This window comes from Anomalospiza imberbis, chromosome 15 (assembly GCF_031753505.1).
Source record: "Anomalospiza imberbis isolate Cuckoo-Finch-1a 21T00152 chromosome 15, ASM3175350v1, whole genome shotgun sequence".
In the NCBI taxonomy this organism is placed as follows: Eukaryota; Metazoa; Chordata; class Aves; order Passeriformes; family Viduidae; genus Anomalospiza; species Anomalospiza imberbis.
Genome location: NC_089695.1, coordinates 1,199,053 through 1,220,637, shown reverse-complemented (window position 1 = coordinate 1,220,637; position 21,585 = coordinate 1,199,053). Strand labels below are relative to the sequence as shown.

General features: G+C 44.1%; 1 protein-coding gene across 1 annotated transcript in view; it reads right to left on the bottom strand.

Moving 5' to 3' along the window:
* Positions 1–21,585, bottom strand: part of CTNNA1 (catenin alpha 1) — a 118,218-nt gene that overhangs the window by 80,496 nt on the left and 16,137 nt on the right. The window contains exons 2-7 of the mRNA XM_068205494.1: positions 21,051–21,157; positions 19,013–19,208; positions 11,499–11,665; positions 10,615–10,734; positions 8,564–8,830; positions 5,371–5,574 (exon numbers count right to left, since the gene is read on the bottom strand). Of these exons, the coding sequence (XP_068061595.1) occupies positions 5,371–5,574; positions 8,564–8,830; positions 10,615–10,734; positions 11,499–11,665; positions 19,013–19,208; positions 21,051–21,155 (1,059 nt within the window). The 5' untranslated portion in view covers positions 21,156–21,157. The remainder of the gene's footprint in view (positions 1–5,370; positions 5,575–8,563; positions 8,831–10,614; positions 10,735–11,498; positions 11,666–19,012; positions 19,209–21,050; positions 21,158–21,585) is intronic.

Sequence of the window (21,585 nt, the reverse complement as noted above, 5' to 3'; positions counted from 1 at the left end):
CTGCTCTGAACCTCCCAGTGGCTTTTCTCCATTTGCTGCCAAGCACCTCTAATGCAATCCAGACAGTCAAGGACACAGTCAGAATGTTAATATGAAAGCATTAAAATTCCCATTGAAATGGGACCTGTCAGGCTACTTTATGTAACATGATTTATCGTTTCCAAATGTAGTAACAAGGGATTTTATTGTACAAGAGCATGTGGTACACAATGGGGCTCCAGGTCCGCATTCCGCACTCGCCAAACTACAATTCCTGACAATGTTTCTGCTGGTACATGGCTGAGTTACTGGTGTGTGCATGAAAGGGGAGCTGAATGCATTAGAAATTAATGGGGTACAGAACAGACTGAAAATGAGAGCTCTCTGCACTTCCCTGTGCAAACCAAACAGGGCTGAACACCTCCGACCACTGCTGGCTCATGGAAAGGAGCCCAACTGCCCCCAGCCCTCAGGGCTTCTGCACCAGGCAGTAAAAATGGATTGTCAAAAGCTGAAGGAAGCTTTTATTTCCAGCCTTACACATCAGTCAGGTAACTGATGCCATTTGCAAGTGCAGGGCACACTGGGAGCACACTGGAAACTGCTGGTTACAGTTCCAGGGCCAGGCCTGTGCTTTCTACTCTGCTAAACCCAAACCCCTTCAAAGCCTGGCCTCAGAGGCACCAAATCCAGCATTTGCCATGAGTAACACAGAGCTGACAGCAAGGCAAGCTGCCCAAGTCCTGTGCTAATGACACCCAGAGGGTTACAGCACAGAGCATGTACCTGTCACAACCAAGTTTGTGGATTCCTGTGCCAATGACACACTTTCTTTCTAAAACAGAAATTTTTCAGCTGTCAGCCCAATGGGCATTTTTATGCACTTCAGTAGTTTAGATATCCATTTCATTGGGGTTATGTTAACTTTGAGGCAGAGCTGAGTAGCACAGAACAGAAAAGAAGAGATACTGGCTGTACCTACAATGGGAGAGGAATCTCACCAGCTGCCAGTGCAAAGGCAACGCCAGGATAAACTGGTAGCAGTGTCAAAAAACATACAGCTTCATCCTTTTTAGTTGGAGCCAACTGCAACAGGTCAAGATGTACCCACACAAGACCATGGAGTTAGACCCAAAAGATTGTTTCCATTGTATTTTCTGATATTTCTTATTAACTTCTTCATTGATTGCACTATTAATCTTGGCATCATTCAGTTCGATGCTTTGCTCTGCCCTCTTGCCCTGCCTAAGTCTGGAATCGATGTTCAACTAAAGTAAAATATGCTTTGAAATTTCTTTGCTTAATTAATAAAATACACATCAAGAATGCCTGACTGCCACAGATCATACAAAGACCTGGGTCTTGCCATCTGTGAGTTATATTACAAACTTAGCTGCAACTGATGTGGTGAATTTACTGCATTCCAGGCAGTTGATCCCAGAACCAAGACCTTGGACTACGCTGCTTTCACAAAGCTACTCAGAATCAATAATAAATTTAGGCCTTCCCCTCCCAGCTCTGCCATTCAGCACCAGCAGCAAGAATCAAGCTTACTCCATGTAATAAAACCCAAATGCAAATAGGCATCCATGCTATTTCAATCCAGGAGGGATCTGCAATGCAAGTTTAAAAAGAAAAACTATTTTCTGCTGGAATTGTGAGAAGTGAGCAGAAGCCATAATGGAAAACAGCTCTCCCCAGGCAAAGTGGGAGAGGGGGGGGGAAAGCCAGAGAATCAGATGCTATAATTAAGGGACGAACAGTTGGGATTTCAAAGAATGTAGCTTATAAACCAAGAGGCAAAGTGATGAAGTGACCGATGCTGTTCAGTGGACGCAGGTAATGAAAGCCCATCTCACTTCATCCATAGAAACAGACTCCTGCCACTAGCCATGACTTCTCTTGCCATTTTCAAGAGCAGTCCAGAAGGTCAGAAATGCCTGAGCTGCACACTGCCAACACTGGGGGGATACTTGGGGTAAGATAAATGAAACAGCTCCCTTGTTCCTGTCCTTCTGCTTGCAGGACCCACTACTGACCACTGTCTGACACGATGCTGGCCTTAATGTAAAAGATTTAGTCTGACCAAGCTGCTCTTGAAAACGGCAAGACAAGTCATACTAGATGAAAAAGGAAATCCTACACACACCAATCTAAGAAAAAGGGAATTCAAACTTCTGTAACAAACTACTGAACAAGCAAATCTTGCCCTTCTTTTTAGGCCATAATCACAGGATTCATAACCTTACCAGCAGATGCAGTGGGGTCAAGAGACCCTACAATTCAGTTTATTGCCAAAACCTGTTATTCAGCTAAAATCTTCTGCCACACTCCATAACACAGCTGCCAATGCTTCCAGACTTCCAGACCTTCAAGGACAGGCACAGAGAAACAGTTAAACTCTGGGTCCAAAACACTAAACCTTGAGTTATAAACTGCCTAGAAAAGTCTTGTTATTGCCAGAGATCAGAAAGAAAGCCTGAAAGCTAGAGGAAGTCACTGAAGAGAATGCATTTAATGTTAAAAAGGAAATCTGTCTCAAGACAGTCCTGTGCTTCAGCCTTTCTAGTCTATTCCTCATCCAATCTTCTCTGAATTCTTACACTTGGCCAATAAATACCTCTTACTCTAGCACTTGGATAGGATTTACGATGCACTGCAAGTGCTGTGCAATTAACAGATTTAATGCCCAATTCACTTCCTCCTTCAAAGGGAGACTGGAGGAAAGCATCCCAGGAGCTGTGGGTATGTCATACATATACATGAAATGACATTTCCTCTGCCACTACTCTAAGTCAGCACATCCCTACTCTTCCTGCAGATGTATCAAACCATTTTCACTGTTTAGATTCCCAACTATTAGTCATTCTTCAGCTTAATCACAGAGGGGTTTACAGGATGGATTTTTACACACCATCCCACATTTTCACCATAATTTATCAATTGCTTTTTCCACTCCATTTCACTGAATTTCTAATCTCATTTCCCCAACTACACTGTCTACAATCATAACATAACAGTGACTTTAAAAAATGCAGTATGCTCCACTAATTTCACAATGTGCCAAAGGAGATAACAGAGGGAATACATTCTTCCCATCTCAGTGTGATTGCTTTAACTTGCCTATCAGGGACAAAAGCACATGGCTGAGGAGGAGGACAGGCATTGCTGTGAGAGGAAGTCAAAGCTCTGTGCTCTCACATGGCTATTTGACCAGCTTTCAATGAGACAAATGCCACCAACTCCTCCATGCAAGACAGAGCATTTACCTCTTGCACATGTTTAATTACCCTTTGGTGGCTGCTCCATTCAGAATCGTGCTGACAGGGCTCCATCCAATCCAGCAGCACATTTGAGGGATTATTGCTGATGCTTCACAGACTCATAAAACACCCTGCTCAAAGGAGTTTTGAGTGGCACAACTTCATGCTTTGCTTCCCAGCTGCAGTCTGAAGTTCTACAAAATGTCAATGCTGAGCACAAGCTACTTTCACAAGCAATTAAGACAGACTACATGAATACCTAGCTCAGCCCGCAGGCTACATCAGACTTGCCTTTCAGTTTTGTTCAATTACTTTGCCCTTCTCTTTGGTAAACAGAAATCCTTGTTTTCCTTTCTCTCTACCACACACTGCATCTGTTCTCCAAATTCCACCATTCCAACCCACACACGGCAGCCTCTGGACCAATTTTGCTCTATGTTGAAATCACTTTGGCCAAAAGATTTGAAGGTAAGGTAACTAATGCAGCAACGTTCCTAAATAAGTGCTACTGTCTAAAAAAGGTATCGCTGAACTCAGTTGCACCTCAAACAAGTTCAAAAGCATAAGACCTCAAGTCCCTCCATGAAAATTTCTTCAGACAATTTTACTTGCCACAGTGCTACAAACCATACAGTTTGCTTAAGTTGTTGCCATTTCTGCAACTTTATTTCTGAAATCAGCTTTAACAGTATTGAAGTTTAACAATTATACATAGTCTCATCTATAATACTACTATATCCTGATCTCACCTCTCAACACGGCAAGTTCTTCAGCTTAAAACCCACTGGAACAAGAGCAAAGGGGCAACGGAGGGGAAGGAAGTCCAATATTACACCATGATGCCCTCAAATGCAGAAGCTCATCCGCATGACGTGACACTTAGTCCAACCATAGAAACACACTCAGGCTTCAGACACTGTGGGCACATTCAGTGCCTAAACACTGGAAAAGAACTGCTCCAAGCCCAATATTTACACCAAACTGCTCTCAGATTTTTTACTACATATTTAACTTTATACATCACTTCTACTCAAACCATAATAGCAGCAACAATAATCAACTTGAGTCTGACAATTCCCACTCTCAGCTACAAAGATGACACAGTTAAAGTTTCCAAGAGATGACAGAACTGAAGTAGAACTTCAGTTCTTTGCATAAGCCCAGTTACCTTATGTAAACCGAGGTTTGAATTTCTCTACAAAACAATGTCAACAGTCATAAAAGAGAAATAGAAGCAGTGCCAAGGAATTAACACTTTATGATGATAACATTTGTTTGGAAGACTGGAGATCAGTTTTAAAGTAAGTATCATTGGTGATTTAAGAAGGTTTGATCCCACCTCATGACAAACCTTTCAGGACCACTTGTTATTGCTCAAATTCTGTCTGGGACAAAACAGAATTCACAGAATCACCAGGTTGGAAGAGACCTTCAAGATATATCAAGTCCAACCCAGCCCTAACAACAGTTTGCCCTCAACTAAACCATGGCATTAAGTGCACATCCAGGCTTGTTTTAAACACACCCAGGGATAGTGACTCCACAACCTCCCCGGGCAGCCATTCCAGAACTTTATCACTCTTTCCATGAAAAAGTTTTTCTTAATATCCAAACTGAATTTCCCTTGATGCAGTTTAAGACTGTGTCCAATTGCCCTGTCAGTTGCTGCCTGGTGAAAGAGACCAACCCCATCTGACTACAACCAACTTTCAGGGAGTTGTAGAGAGTGGTAAGGTCACCTCTGAGTCTCCTTTTCTCCAGGCTAAACAACCCCAGCTCCCTCAGCCATTCCTCACAGGACTTGTGTTCCAAGCCCCCTCACCAGCCCCACTGCCCTCCTCTGGACATGCTCAAGTGTCTCAATGTCTTTCGCAAACTGCGGGGCCAGAACTGGACACAACACTCAAGGTGCGGCCTCACCAGTGCCGAGTTCAGGGGAAGAAACCAGCTTTGAGGGACATAGCTTCAGTTCCATATTTTAGCTGACCCCATGGAGTTACACCTCCCACGGGAGCCGGCAGAGCAGGGTACTCACATTGCCCATGTACTCAGAGCTTCAATTCTGTATTTCAGCTGATCCCATGGAGTTACACCCCCCCAAAGTGAGCCAGCAGAGCGGGGAACTCACGTTGCCCATGTACTCGGAGAGCAGGTCCTGCAGGGCCTGGCGCACGGCGTTGCACTCGGCCACGATGCGCTCGCGGCGGTCGTCACGCGTGCAGGACGAGTCGGCCATCAGGGCTGCCCCGCTGATGATGCTCTCCAGCCTCTCCTCCAGGGACGGCCGGAACCGCTCCTCGCTGAACGTCGAGGGGTCCACAATGATTTGTTTCTAGCAAGAGAACAAGTTCTGCAAATCAGTCACTGGCCCAAGTGATGCCTTAGGATTCAGCTTTTATATTTTTCAAATCCTGTAGTGCTTTAGTGTGTAACTCTTAAACTCCTTATGGAGTCTTAGCTACTGTCTTTGCATTTTGGTCAGACAAACCACTTCCTCCCTGGGCCTGAAACTCAAGGACATCTCACTGTCTCAGGCCCGGAGAGACATAAACAATAGTGAATTGGGATGGGGGGGCAAACTTAGTAAATTACTTCATTACCTGAAAGCGTAATTGGAGGATTAACCCCTGATATGTAAATGGACCAAATTTATAATTACCTGAAAAACTCATGAGCATCATCCATCTTGGGTGTAGCCCCTCTCTGAGGCTTTTGACTGCCCAAGGTGTATCTACTGAAGGCCTTCAATAAATATCTTTTATTCTCTTAATCTTGTCTAGCCTCTGTTCCAGGCAGCCACTCTAAGGCATCAAAGCAGTGTATTACTGTTAAGTCATGCACACAACCAACACTTAGAGCAACCCCCTGATCAGGCATTAAGAGGCAAACGACACCATTTTGGCACTGAGGAGGATTTTCATGAGTAGTTCTGTAAAATTACTAAGAGGTTTCCCAGCAGATTATATTGCTACTCATTTCTTGTGCTGCTTTGACAGCTAAACAAAACTTGGCCATAGGAAGTCTTATTACATGAATGGCAAAAACCAAATGTGCCAGCAAAAATAAGGTTCAAAGTACAGAACTCTTCCTAACGACATGTCAATTTGGACAGGCCTTCACTAGTTAACTTGTCAGATATAATTATCCCATCATGAACATGAAAACAAACATCCAAAATTAGCTCTATGTATTGTGTTCTGTTGCCCTACTTTGCACAATCTTTCTTCTCTTCAGTGTTAAGCAGGTAAATACAACTGTGTTCTGGAAAATTCTTGAAGTGAAACGTCAACATAAAGGTTTCAAACCACACAGAAATCAGTTTCGTCACGGCAGAAAATTACCACAGGTTTCTCCTGCCAGAGTGTTAGCAAGCACAGCTCAGGGACCAAGAGGGGCTCAGGGCTGTTTCAGCTCAGGGCTGAAACAGCAGCACTGATGCATCTGCTCTCAAGGGGCCAACACCACCATCCATGGAAGCTCCCCAGGAAGAAAATGCACAGTATTTATCACCTTTGAGTTCTTTCAGGTGATTTGTTTAAACAGAAAAATAAAGAAAAATAATTTGGCCATTTCATGGTCTGGTTGTTTGTTCACAGTTAGGCTTTCAGGGGCAGAATTTTGTAATTCTAAAAGAAGCCCCAAAGCTTTTTGAAATGGGAATTTTTTCAGCCAGTTTGTGTTCAAGCTAACCTCAGCAGCCACGTCCCAACCACCTCCTTCTGCCAGCCAGCACACTTCATATCCCTACAGAGTAACCGTGCAGCCATCTCAGCAGGATGAGAACCTGGAATGTGCTCTCCAACACATTCCCTCCTCATTCTTCCTGAAACTTTTAGCCATTGGCTAATACAATTGCAGTGTGCTACCACTCCTGCACCACCAAAAAAAGAGAGATAACAATCAGCTTATTATCTTCTGGTAGCCATTTCATATTTTACCATCACTAGAATATCTGAGGGCATGTGTGCTCAAAGCCTCTATTATCGGAGTGTAATAACACTCAAGCAGTAGCAGGAAATGAAGTGCAGGGATAACATCTGCCAAGAACCTCAACACATTTGTTTTGTCAGCCTCCTTTGGCAGGGATGAGACAAAGCTATCGTGAAGCTGGCCTGCTGATCAGGCACTGCTCCTGTTAGAGAGCCTCATGAAGTGGAATTAAAAGCTCAAAAAGCTTCATGTGAACTGCAACACTCAAAAAGTAGTCTGCAGCTGTATATTGTATAATAAAATAGGGTGATTTATCAGAAATCCCATTAGCTGGCTTGAGTTGTACAAGCCAATCCACCAAGTTGCACTGAATTGCTTCTTCACTGCCAGCCTCTGACATGGTGCTGCTGCTGCTGCAGGGCTGCTTTCCCCTCCCACAGGCACCTGTGAGAACCTGCAGCCCGTTGGGGCTAACCTGAGGCATGCTCCGAAGGCTTACTGAGCAGCTGATGGAATTTCAGAAAGGCAAACTCAAAACTGAAATCAGTCACAAAGATCAAGACAGCCATGACACCCTCTTGTTATCCAAGAGATCATAGGGAAAAGGCTTCCTATCAAACACAGGGAGAACTCAATCAGAACTTTATCCTGGCAAAATACATGTGGCAGAAAGGGAGGAGCGAGAGTGGCAAGAGCAAAAAGGAGAAAGTGAGCAAAATCTGGCAAAACCACAACTATTAAATGCCTTTTGAGTGATGGCTTTGCAACATTAAATAAAGTTCTAGAGCAAGTTAGTGCTACAGTATTTAAAATTCAGAGGCTGAACCAGGTAGACACTGAATCCTGGCTTCAAAAGGAAAGCGATCTCAGTAAAAATGCATGACTGTCCTCAGCAACGTGCTGAATGCAAGACAAAGAAAAGAACATGACAGATCAGTACAACCTATCAGTATGAAATGACTTCGTTTCCAACCAAAGATCATTTTAAAACTTTCCACTTCATGTTCCTCTCAAGAGGTAGTTTCAGCAATCCCAAATACATGATTCACTTTTAATAAATCACTTCTGTCACCTCCAAGAATACATTACATAAATATATTATGAAATAATCAATTTCAAACAAACCATCTAATGTAGCAGTAGGCTAACTGCTATTTCAGAGCTAGCTTAACTTGACAGCCTTCCATCACTAAGAACCACACATATAACTTTCTACATTCAATCAATCCTAGGTTGGAAAACGGCTTTTTTTAAAAAAAGCCTACTTTGCCTACAACTTGCTGCACTTCAGTAGAAAATGATCTTCCAGGTAGTATCAATAAAAGCAAGCTGTGGCTAACAAAGCGGGTGAACAAACAGGAGGGGTTTTTCCCAGCAGGGCTCCGACTCACATCGAAGTTGTTGAGGGCGTAGGCCAGCTCTCCGCCCCCGCCCTGCTGCTGGGCAGCGTCGTCCGAGGCAGTGGCCTGGGCGGCGTTGGAGATGCCGCTGACCGCCTGCTGCAGCTGTTTGTAGATCAGGTCCCTGTTGGCTTTGTAGGCAGCGACGTCGGGGTGCTGCAGGCAGGCCTGGGACGCCGTGTACAGGATGGGCACATTCTTCTGTAGGATTCCTCTGGCTGCCGCCATCTGATCGCGGTGACCCACATCTTTCAACTCCTGTTAGGAAAATCAAAGGGGGAAAAAAAAGCATTTGAGACCATTGCCCCCATTCAACATCCATACACTGTCCCCCCGCATCTTCAGGGGACAGGCAGGTTCTTTGCCTCAAATCTGTCTACCGAGTACTCCTATCCTTAAAGGCTCAACTAATTGCCAAACACGACAGCTTCATAAAGCCAAAAAACAACAACACTCCGGGGCAATTCACAACACCACAATTCAAAATCTGACACTGGATTTTTTGTTCCTCTGCAGCACTGGACCAGCATTTTAAAAGCTGTCCTGTCTTGCACTTGCAGATGAGAAGCAAGATCTTTAATTTAAACTCTCAGGCTCACAACCAGAATGTTTTCTTTAATCACACCTCGAAGATGGCATTTACTCTCCTCAAGAGACTCAGGTACTTAATTTCAGAAGAACAAATATATCATCTTATTCAACTCCTTGTTCACCTCCAATGAGACAAAATTAATCCAATGACTGTAATTACCACTAATTCAAGATTAGTGAGCAAGTCCATAAGTCTTTTCCCAAACACTCTGTGCTGTAATTCTCTAAAGCACCATCACCTCTGTTTTGGAACAGAGCACCATGACCAGATAAAGCCTCTGAGTCCAGCACAAGCAGTAAGTTTATAAAAGGAGGAACAACCACAGTTATTAGCAGCAGAAGCATTTCAAAATTACCTCTTAAATCTAACAAAGAGGCAGTGAAAATGAAGACAAGGACTGCCTTACTGAGAAAAGGGAAAAAAATTCTGTCAGACTCTCTAAAATGAATGGGCAATAGGTGACCTTTGTAAGGTACACACTGAGCAGGGAGAGCACTCCAAGCAGGCACAGAGATTTACAGATTTTGTACAACCACTTCCCATAGTGTGGAACAATCCATCACAAAGCAGTTTTAGAGCATTTATTGCATTGCCATCACAACCCTATCCCATTTACTGCAATCAGATTTGAGATACATAACTAACTGGCAGTCCCTTTTTGACTGTACCCAGCTTATTTTTTAAGACAAATCTGTGCAAAAAAAACCCCAAGCAGTGTCAGAGGTGCTTAAGCAGTTTTGGTTTGTACACATCTACAGAACAAAGAGGCAAAAAATGCTCTAAAAGAATTACACTATTTCTGATAACTTAAACTGCCCACACCTGTGCTTTCTTCTGAAAACTTAACTACTCAAGAATGAGTCACACCAGTGCTGTTGAACAAAACAAATTTTACACCCAATATAAGGCTAAGCACAAGCTATCCAAACACAGAACAATATCCACAACAAACAGGAATTTAAACCCCTCCTCCAATGGACATTTCAGCACAAGACCAGTGAGCAGCACCACTCACTTTCTCAGGAAGCTGTAGCTGAGCCCAGCCATGGCTTTTGCTCCCTGTGCACGTGGACATGTTCAGTCCAACTCATGAACCACAACAGCAACAGGATCTAGTGGAGAGTGCCCCAGGACTGAGACACATCTCAGCTCCCTGTCCTCAAGGGCAGCTCTTGGGCAGCAGCATGTCTTTAAGGCACTAAAACACTGACATAAATGTAACTATGAACAAATTCCACCAGAAGCAGCACCCTACAGCCAAGCAGACTTTTCTTGCTTACTAGGCAAACTCACAGTTCCTTAACATGGCAGAGCAAAACAAAATACTCAGCAATAATGTAAAAAAATAAAGTAAGAAGTATTAAGAGAATAGGCACTTTCCAAGAGCAGCAAGCTATTTTGGAAAAGAAAAGTAAGAATTAATACACAGAAGAAAGTGGCCACGCTATACCTGTTGTCTTTTGGCAGCCATGATGTTAAGCTTGTCCACTTCTGGTTTGAGGGCTTTGTATTGGATACCCAAGTCCTGCTCTGTGCCAGCATTTCTTAGTTTCAAGATACCATCTTCCACCTAAAAGAATATATATTCACATATTTTTCCAAGCAATACAGTCCACAGGTCAGGAGGTAGTTCAGAATGTATTTCAAGGCAGTCAGAGAAAGCAATCTTCCTCTGCCCCCTGTTATTTTTTGGAGAGAGACACTTTAAAGGCTAATCGGATACAGTGCTTAGCTACTATTTCACAGTCACCAGCTACCAGAGACAGTCAAGAACACACATCTGAAAGGCCATGAAGGAGTCGAGGGCCCTGGCAAGGCCGTAGCAGTGGCCAAAGGGCACAAGGAGAGTCCTCAAAGCTCATTTACAAAGGAAGACCCAGTATCCAATGTCATTTCACTTCAAATTCTGCACAAAGTACTCGCCCACCCTGCTGCTCATGGGAAGGAAAGGCTTCCTCAAACAGTCCACTTTCATTTTTATTTAGCCTGCTGAAACTACTCATCCCTAGCAGCTGCAAAGGAGTACTGGTTATAAGAAAGCCAAATTCTGTAAGATGAAAGGGCTGGCTCTCACCTGCAGCTGCAGACCAGGGCTCAGTTTCTGTACTAAAAGTTCAGAGCAGAGTGCAGCTCAATGTCAAAAGCTACTGACAGTGAGTATGAAAGTGAGTGACACACGCCCACTGCACACTTTCTGCTGAGAGCAAAAAGCCCCAGACCCTCCTGACTGCGGAAGGAAGCTGCTGCCAGTGCACGCCCCATGGGGACACACGCACCGTGGGCACCTGTCAGAGCAGCCCCAGCGTGCCAGGCACAGCAGAGGCCCACACTTACAACTTTGAGCTGAACAAGCAGCTTGTAGACGTCGGCCATGTCAGCCAGGATGAGCAGGCGGGTGACGGCGGAGAGCAGGGCGCGCGCAGCCCGCACCATGTTCCCGCGCTTCACCGACGAGCAGGGGTCATCTGCAAACTCCCCCGACGCGCTCTTCATCAGGTCACCTGCATGGGGGGACAGCAGGGGCTGGCTTCAGCATCACACAGCATCGCATCAGCCACTGGAAAGGTTCCCAAGCCAACCTGAGTCTCTAGAACAAAACCTTTGTGAAATACGGCTGACAGTTAACGCTGCATGCGGCTACCTCTAAGTACAGCTACCGCATGGCATTGGGGCAGAGGGTTTTGTGCAGAGGGGTTTGTGCAGGGAGGAAGGGCTGGGAAATCACACTTTGGTCCTTATTTCCATTTGTACAGGTGTTTCAGCATGCCAGAAGTCTCTAGAGAGGTGAATTCAGCACGCCTTTGCAGGGCTGCAGTTATTTCCCAAGCTCCGATGCTTTCAAAGTCTGAGCAAAAGCTTTGATTTGTGTGCGTGTAGGAGTTAAGCAGAAAGCAGCAGAAAGCCCTGTAAACACACAGCGAGCTGCCACAGCTCCTGGGACCATAAACAACTCGGAGCGATGACCTGGCTGGATATACCCTGGCTGGAATTCAAAGCCAGGCAGCGCTTCGTAAAACGCTTCAACATTTCATAGCCTGTGGGGCTGCATCTGGTGCAGGAGCAAAGAATTTGGGTTTCAGATGCTAACAATGCCATTGGTTAACTATGAAAAGCAAAGGCCACTTTGCACAGCTAGAGCAATTCCTCCAGAAGGCATTCACAAAGCATGAAAGTAATGCCTGCATATAGTCAGAGGAGTAAATTTTGGATTTCTCCCTCACTCTTCGGGCCAGCTTCCAGTACCACAGTTCCTACACAACAGAAAGTTTTGGAATCCACATAGTTATCCTTGGATCTCTCTGCATCTCAGAAACACAGAGAACAGCTAGGACTTAGTTTAGAAAATGGTAGGGCCTCAGGGTCAGGGATTTGCAGGCAGCAAGAGATGACCAGAAAGCAGATTGCTATAGCTAGGTGCTGTTTCAGAGGCTTCCCAAAAACCTGTATGAAAAAATGTCCATGTGGCCAAATGCCAAAATAAAAATAGCCTGTCTCAGATGAGACTAAAAAACCTCCACCAGCGCTTGACAAGTGACAGCTGACAGTGAATCCCATGGAGCTCCCCACACCAAACTGGGCAAGGGCTGCACCAAAATTTCTGCCTGATGCAGTCCCAGGAGAGTCTACTTATTTAACAGCTTATTTTTAGCTGCTCAGAAATGCCAACAGCTGGAGAGCCTGGGGTTAACCATCCCCATACATAATATCTTGCCCAGGAAATTTTTCCCACCCAGGCACTCTACACCTTCACAGCTAAATTCAGCCCAAGCACAGCTGCCAGCCTGCCCAAGCAACCACACCAAGATACTCAATTTTGTTCAAATGCTCCCCCCTATGTAACACCCTTCCATCATCTTAAATAATACAACCAAGAGTGGCACATAACATTTCAAGATAAAAATATGCTACTTCTGTACTGGGACACAGTAAAAAAGCTTCTGTCCAAGTACAGGCCAGCTCTGAGTATCAACCCAAAGCTATCCCCTACCCAGCTCTGGGGAACACAACTCATTACTTTAACACGGGTTAAGAACTCCAGATTTCCAGATGGGTGAGAGATGCTGTACCACCAATGCTGTGAGCTTCAAATAGCTAGGAGATTACAAAACTCCAACACAGCTGACATGACCCTTTCTTTACTCCTTCTGGAACAGGCTAATAATAAAAGTCATCACTACAAGTATGAAATCCATCGACAACCTCAGGATTTAAGGACATATATTTACAAGAGCATGTAGTAACACAATAAAAGGGAATGGCTTCAAACAGAGTAGGGTTAGATGAGATACTGGGAGGAATTGCTCCCTGGGACGGTGGGGAGGCCCTGGCACAGGGTGCCCAGAGAAGCTGTGGCTGCCCCTGGATTCCAAAGCCAGGCTGGACAGGGCTTGGAGCAGCCTGGGACAGTGGAAAGTGTCCCTGCCAAGGCAGGGGGTGGGACTGGATGGATTTAAGGTCCCTTCCAATTCAGGCCATTCTGTGATATGCCAGAACCAAAACTGAGTACAAATATTTCCGTCCTTATTTATTGATATAAAACATTCCCACATTTTCAACTCCCAAAATATTGTTTTCATTTATTTTCTATTTAGAACAACTTATTGAAGAGGTCACTTGCTTCACGTGAATCTCAGAAATTGCTAACGAAGTTAAAAGCCAAAATTATCCTCTACCCATCTCTTAAATTGCAACCTTTCAAGCCAGTCCTAAAATAAAACGCTATTCCCTTTTATTTTAACAAGAGATTTTAAAAGATTTAGTGAGTTTCAAACAGCTTGTCAGGGTGTCAAAAGATAACCAGCTTCCCAAAATTAAAAGCAGATTATATTTAAAGTTGTTGCATATATATATATTTCTGCCAATTAAGGGAAGCTGACTTTCAGGCTTCTTTTATAAAGGGAAAGCACCCTGGGGTAGTTCTTTCAGCTGGATTGAAAGGGCAAGAGGGCACTCTGGCCTGGCCTTAATATGCAGGTACTGCATTGTGTGTGCACATCAGCAGTTCCAAGGGGATCCAGCACAATCTTCCCATTTTCAACACTGAACACAGGTAACACAACCACTCTGGAAGAAGGATTTTAAGAGTTAAAGTAACACAGTGGAGAAGAGTCCAACTGTGAGGCTCGGATTATAAAGCTGGTACAAATTCTTACACGAGTAATCGGTTTTTCCAATATAACCTTAGATCTTCATTAGATATTAGAAGGGAAAGAAAATAAAACAGAGCTGAGAAAAGAAGAGGCAACAGTAGCCATCCTATGATCATGTCAATAAAGCACTAAGAATTCAATGAAATCTAATGGAACAAAGCCCATTTTAGAAATGGTCAGACTCCAATCCATCAAAAGAAAATTCCCATTTTCTAGTCTCTTTCCCCCAGGCCCACAGGCTGTGACAACACCTTCAGGCAACACCATTAACCCTGCTCTCAAGTGTGGAGCACGATGAGCATGGACATGCTCCACACCACCATGGACAGGAGGGGACAGCAGCAGGCAGGGACAGCCAGGACACACTGGCACTGCTGCTCCTCTGCCAAGCTGGGGATTCGTGCCCGCACATCACCTCGCACCCTTCAGCACTTCAGCTCAGAGCTGGCCCCAGGCTGCTTTGCCAGCAGCACCAGGGACACAACAGTGCCACCAGGCCATTCCCTCCTGCTCACAGCCCCCCACACACTTCCCCAGAGACTGCCATTCCCCACCAAATGAAGGCAAGCAGGAAATCAGCATTTCAAGTCTCTACTGCTCTGGACACTGAAGTCCTATCTCACCAATAATGCCACCTTCAACACCCACCAGCAGGGTCACAGCAGGCTGTCCTAGCTTTCTGCTCTAAAGGATGAGGCCCCACACCACCTTTGGCCATATCAATAGAGGAGTTGATACTTATGGCAACAAAAGCTTCTGGTAATTCCTTAATCTTGTCTTCAATTAAATCCGTATACTGATTTATACATATACAATACTCCTATAGTTTGCAAAGAGCCTCCTCAGAGCTTCCTCAGCTTATAGCTTTTCAAAATGGCACACTCCTAAACCTTTGTTGCTGGAAACCAACTGAACTCATGGCACCTTTCCAAGAAATTTAGCTAACTGGTCATGATAGAATTTTGAAGTTGAATTTTCCAAGAAGAATTCAGTATTTACTTCAAGATGTTCCACAACTGGCCTCCTCCTGCTCCTTGGAAATCCTTAAGCCAGACATACTCTGTGATGTACATTTGAAGAAACTGATTTCCCCTTTCATAATTCATATCACTGAGCAGTTTTGAAGAACCCTTCACTTAGAAGAATGAAACAGAAGGACACAGAGCTGAATCAGTTGGCTCATTCCCCTGCATTTGCAACCTGAGCCACAGCATTCATTCCTTCTCTTACCTCAAACCCTATACACAGGCTTAGACTCTTCAATGTTAAGCTTTAATTTTTAGTCTTTTATGTAAAGTTGCCATAGAAGACAGACAACAGGAGAGCACAGTGAATTCCCTGGACCTCCATGCTCACATGCAGATACAGAGACAAAGAGCTGTAGCCATCAGCATTCCAGGGAATCAGAAACAGCTTTGCCAGTCTTACCCAAAATAAATTTCCCTCTTGAGCCCCGTTTGGAAGCTGCCTCAGTGCCAAGCACCTGGGTAAGGGACTGGTTTAAGTTCCAAAACACCTTCCAACAGCACCAGAGGAGCTGAGCACTCCAGCATACAACGAGATGCCACAGGGAGCCTGCAGTGGGGAGTGAGGCTGGGCAGGACCAGTGCTGCACCTTCTGTTACCCAGCAAACCTCTGATGGCAGAAATGTCTGTAACAAACACTACAACAATGCCGAAATTCAAGATGTTCACATCAAATGCTTTCCAAATACAAAGTCTTTTCAATAACCACAGCGGGATCTATCCTTAAAAACACTTTGATTCCTTATCCCCACTTTTCTGCTCAAAACCTTAAAAAGTTTCTTTGCTTTATAAGAAATCAAAAGTACAAAGCTTTAAAGGGCCAAGAATCTTACTGTAGGATACTTCATTAACTTGCCTGCTGTAATTTATTCTTCCATTGTAAAAAAACAAGAAGACTTTGAAGATCCACTTACATTGATTTAGTAGGCAGCCATGCTATTAGTCATTCAAAATAGCTCTTTCCAGTTCTTTGTTTTTACCCCCAACAAATGGGATTTTATGAACAAGCATACTCACTAAAACCATGTACTCTCTCAATCTTCTTCTCGCTAGGCTAAAAAAAATTTTTAATTTTCTCTGATGAGACAAGTTATCTGTTGTCCTAATCATCTTCATAATCCCTGTCTACATTCATTCATCTTTATTTATTATGGTAACGAAACCACTCCCTACTCTAAACAGAGGCATTATTAATGCTATTTTCCTGACCTCCACTGAATATTAATTATGCTCTATATCTATAATCCCACTGCCAGCTCATCATCACCCTGTTGCTGACCACAACACCCAAATTCTCCTCTCCACTCATTCCCGTTGCAAAAGATTTGCTGAGCACATGCACAGGCTTTGCATCACACATTCCTTGTTTCTCCAGCTCATAAATTCAATTGGTCTGACACAAGGTGGGGAGGCTTCTGAGGTGCACAGAGCATACACAACCACATACATTGGGAAGTTGTATCTCCCTGCTGTTACTAGCACTGCAATCCTCCTGGGCACTGGTAGCAGTAACCCTTCCCTCTGTTCTAGCTAATTTTTCACCACTTGCTTCTCATTTCCTCAAAGGCTGGTTTGACTTTTAATTTCCTCACCAAGAGCTGCTCTGCTAAACCTGGCTGTCCTAGCGTGACGTGACGGTGCTTGTATCCCCAATCATGTATTCCGTTTATGCTTGATGTCATGTTCTGTGCCTTCAGGACTGGCTCTGAAAAGTGAAGGTTTGTTTTGTCTTGTTATCAGCCGGCTCACCTCCCCCCATGGTCTGTGTCTAGGAGAGGCTAGGGCTTGCTTGCTGGCTTGCTTGCACTTTGCTCTCACTCCTGCTTCTTGCTTTTGCCCTTGCTTTTGCTTATTAGCTAGTTTAGCTAGGCAGTCCAATTTTTTCCCTGGACTGTTTTTTTTTTTCTTTCCCTTTCCTGAATACCATTCGAACCTGCTCCGGACTGGGACTTGGGAAACACCAAGAGCCAGCATTTTGTGACCTGCAGCAGCCATCCCCAGTGCTGGAGACCAAGAACTGGGCACCCACTTCCAGGAGAGACTTTCTGAATTTGTCATCTCTTCAGAGCAGTGAAAGGGTTTTTGTCATCTGGTGTTGTTCATTTTTTGTGCCGGGGAGAGCTTTGCCTGTTCAATAAACAGGTTTTTCCCACTTCTCTCTGAAGAAATTCTTCCTGAATCAAGTGGGGGAGAGGCCGTGGGGGTTTGCTTTCTGGGGGCTCCTTCCGGAGGTTTTCTCCCAAATTTACCCAAAACTAGGACATGGCCAAACCCTGGCCCCGTCATGGGGCACAGCTTTGACCTCGGGTTTTGTTGGAACCGTGTCCCCACAGAGGATGGTGGGCACCACTTGTGTCCAGGAGATTCACTGCAGTTTGACCACCCACCAGCCTGAGGAAACAGGCACAGCCATCCCTTTTACACCAGAATCCACACAAGCTGCAAACAGCAAAAAGGGAGGAAGAAGTGAAGCAACATTAAGGTGGGAAGTTCTTTCACTCCAGCACCTCTCAGTTATGAGCTTCACCTCCTCTGTCAAAGCCAACAGAGCAGGGAGGTTTTGGCATCAAGCCTATGTGTAGTCTCAGAACAAAGAAGGAGCCAAGAAACATGGGAAAGGGTCATCTGGAAGGTTTTTTATCAGCCTCTCCTTCCCACCAGCTTCTCACTGCAATATTCAGCTATAAATCCAGCTCAGAGAAGTTCTCAATTCCAAGGGCTGAGCAGAGCTCCCTCTCTCACCAGCATCAGTGAGCCATTTGGAGGCACCCACAGGTGAGCACTAACTCTTGACTGAGCACCAACAATTAAAGCTTGGAGTCAAAGGGGCTCTCTTGCTGGCTTTTTTTGTTAAATTAAGCCAACTCAATTAGCCCCTTATATTGTAGCCTTCTTACCTTGATCTTTCTTTGGTCTGTCAGCCAGGCTCATCCAGAACTTAGAACCATTTCCAACTAATATTTCACCACTCTGCAACTTCAGCTACAAACAAGTAATTAATGCTAATGAGTTTTCCCGTTTTTGCAGCAGCAGCCGTCACCATTAATACCAGTTGACTGGGTTTCACTGAAGCATAGAAAAGACTCATGACTGGAAGAATGATAAATGATTTATGAGCAACAATATTTACTAGTGCATATTTTAGAGTAAGTCAGCTCCATAGGCTTTTCTTGCAGGTCTGCTCCAAGAAAGTAAAAAAGAAAATGATAAAAATCAACATTAGATGTGAGAAAGGAAGCCTGGAATATTTAATCAAGGTCTTCACATTCTGTTTGGTGCTGTTTATGATCTACATATTCAAGAAACATGTCTCTATCGAGTCAACACTAGGCTGGTCTGTATACAGTGAGATATGGAAGAAGTTATTAATGTATTTCAGATGTAGTCCATAAAATTCATAGCTGCAGGGAGCACATTTTGAGCCTAAACTGAGTTTTTAAATGCTCTTCAAAGAATCAGCCCTTCTGCTTCTCTTCCTAATCTCTACTTGGGCCATCCAATTTCCAGACCTACCCAGTTACATTACTGCTCAGGGATGCCAGCCAGGCAAGCTGAGAAGCCACAAGTTGAGAGGCACAGAGTCATTAGAAAGAGCAGGGAAAGGGAAATGGGAATGGTTCCACCTGCTCTAAAGAACCACAGTTTGAGAGGCCACCAGATCCACACTCTTACCTTGCTTGCGAACATCTTCCACAGCTGCCACCAGCTCCTCCTTCAGGAACTGGCTCTCCTTTGCAATTTTGTCTCCTTTCTCCAGGAAATTCTCTGTTGCTTGTTCAACTGAAGCTGCCAAGACATGAGCCTTTTTAGAACGGCCTCGCTTTTTATTGGAGGGGCCCTTGTTGCTGGTGTTAACCAGTGTTGTTACCTAAAGGCATAGATGGAAGGGAAAAAACCCAACATCAAATTTAATGTTTATCCACATGATAGTAAGGCCACATGTATTTTTTTTCCTAGACAGTGTATTGCTAATACCTGCACTATTGCCAGCTCCAAAAGTTAACCTAATGAGTGTTTTTTCACATTTAAACACTACCATACTTCTTGATTCTTTAGATGAGCAAAATAAATGCAGTTAAACAGCTCAAAGATTTCTCTTACCAGCAGCATACCTCAAAAGTTGATTTTAACAATGGAGATCTATTTATATTTTGGATAAACTGCAGTCTCAGTAACAGGCCAGAGCTTTGGCACCAAATAAAAGAAATCAAGGTGGGGATAATTAGTTTGGGATAACTCCCCAGCCATAAGAGACCCCAGACAAGGTTGAAGTCTGTGCCAGTAGAAATGTAGACACACGATATCTTTTTAGTCCAAAACAGTGCTATAGCCAAGGGGCTGAATGCAGAGCAAAGGACTTGGTAGAGCTCATTATTTCCCTTAAAAAAACCCACCCAACTGAACTCTCACAATCATCCAGCAATCAACAAACATTTCCAAGCTCTGTGTCTTAGACTGAAACCCTGCTGGGAGCAGGGTCATCACCAGAGGCCAGGAGACCCTCAGGTACTCCCTGAGCTCAGGATCAGGATCCATCCCCTTGCATCCAACACAGGCATGTCACAAAATGCACACACACTTCTCCATTTGCCTTATTTTTTCCTCTCCTTTTTGGAAAGCCTTGGAAAATGCACACAAAGCTGCTTCAGAGGGACATTAAATTATAACACTAAAAAATTACTACTCTGGAAAGCCCAAGAACTGCTGACATAAAGGTCCTCAGAGCTGAATCCATCTTCCCAGCTGGCTGATGCAGAGAGGGAAAGCCATCAGTTGGGAATATCGAGGTTGGTTAATGGGGAGTATTTGTACCGGGTACTCTCAGTTCATCATGTTCTACAAATAAAGAACAAGTTGCAACAAGGCAATTTGCTCCAATTCCCTCTGTATTTGCCAGTCACATCATTCAGAAAACTGGGGATTGCCAGTACAGCTTGTAGTGCTTATTCCTTGAGGAGTAAGTTACAGACACTGCACTGGGTGAAACGGGTCCTGTGAACAAGTTTGCTCAGTTAAGTTTGCCAAATTAGGACAATTTCTCTTAGGCAAAGACTCCATCAGTAACTTCAGCAAAAAAGCCTCATCATCCAACTGCCCACCTGAGGACCCAGAGGGAACAAGTGGCAAGTACAGACAGCAGTTTGGTGACTAAAGGGGATAATACTGGAAACAAAACTTGATCATTCCCATCTGTACTTAGCAGGAATTGTGTCCAGTTCATTCTGTCATTTTAGACATTTCACATTCCAGGAAAACAATGCTGAAGACAACAAATGAACTGTCTCTGTGTACCTTCTCTTCCAGGCCTCTTAGAAAGTCTCTTCCAAGAATTTCCAAAACACTCAATACACACAGCTCTCATTTACAAGACTTACTCCAGCCCTCCTGTGCTCTTCAGTGCTTTCCACTGGGGCATGTACACCACACAGAAAGAAGCTTTTATTCACAAATCCAGCACAAAGTGTAGGCATGGAACATTATTTCAATCATGTCAGTAACTACTGTGTCTTATCAGGTGCTGAAGCAGCACAGTCTCCCTGGACTCATGGCCAGTGACTGTTCAATGAAACTGAGCAAAGAAACTGCTTGCAGACTTTTTTCTTTTTAGTTTGCAGTGTTTTACACCTAGAATTTAAGCTTTGTGACTTAATTAAAACAGCAAAACAGGCAATCATGTTTATGAATTTATTTTGCCCCATCTTTTTCCTACCTGTGTAACAAGAGGCTCAAGCAGCCTTTCAACTGCCAGTGTCCTTATCTCCAGGCTTTTGGGGTCCCATTTGAAGTTTACGTTGGCTGCAGTGACAGCAGTCATTTCTGCCAGAAGAAAAGAGCTACATTAATACATTTTTTTATTGTTAATGCATCTTAAAATAAACTAAAATGCAGCCTGTTAAACACAAAACATCCACTTAGTGTAAGTGAAGGTTACAGCATCTCCAGAAACATCAGCTTTGATTCAAATGGTATGTTTGAGAAAATATTATGACAATATACAGATATTACCCGCACATTTTGGTTAGAAAATAAAACCAAAAGCAAATAAACCCACAGACAAATCTACTACAAAGCCTCATTGTTTTATCAGAGCAATGACAAGATCAGCAGTGCCTGGGTTACTCACTGGTGGCCCCCGAGCAATAAAGAAGGACCACAGGCAGTGAGGACTCTTTGCCCATGAAGACGGGTGCCCCCTGCCCAATTTGCACTGCCTCCCTTCCAGGGCCAGCTCTCAGACACAGCCC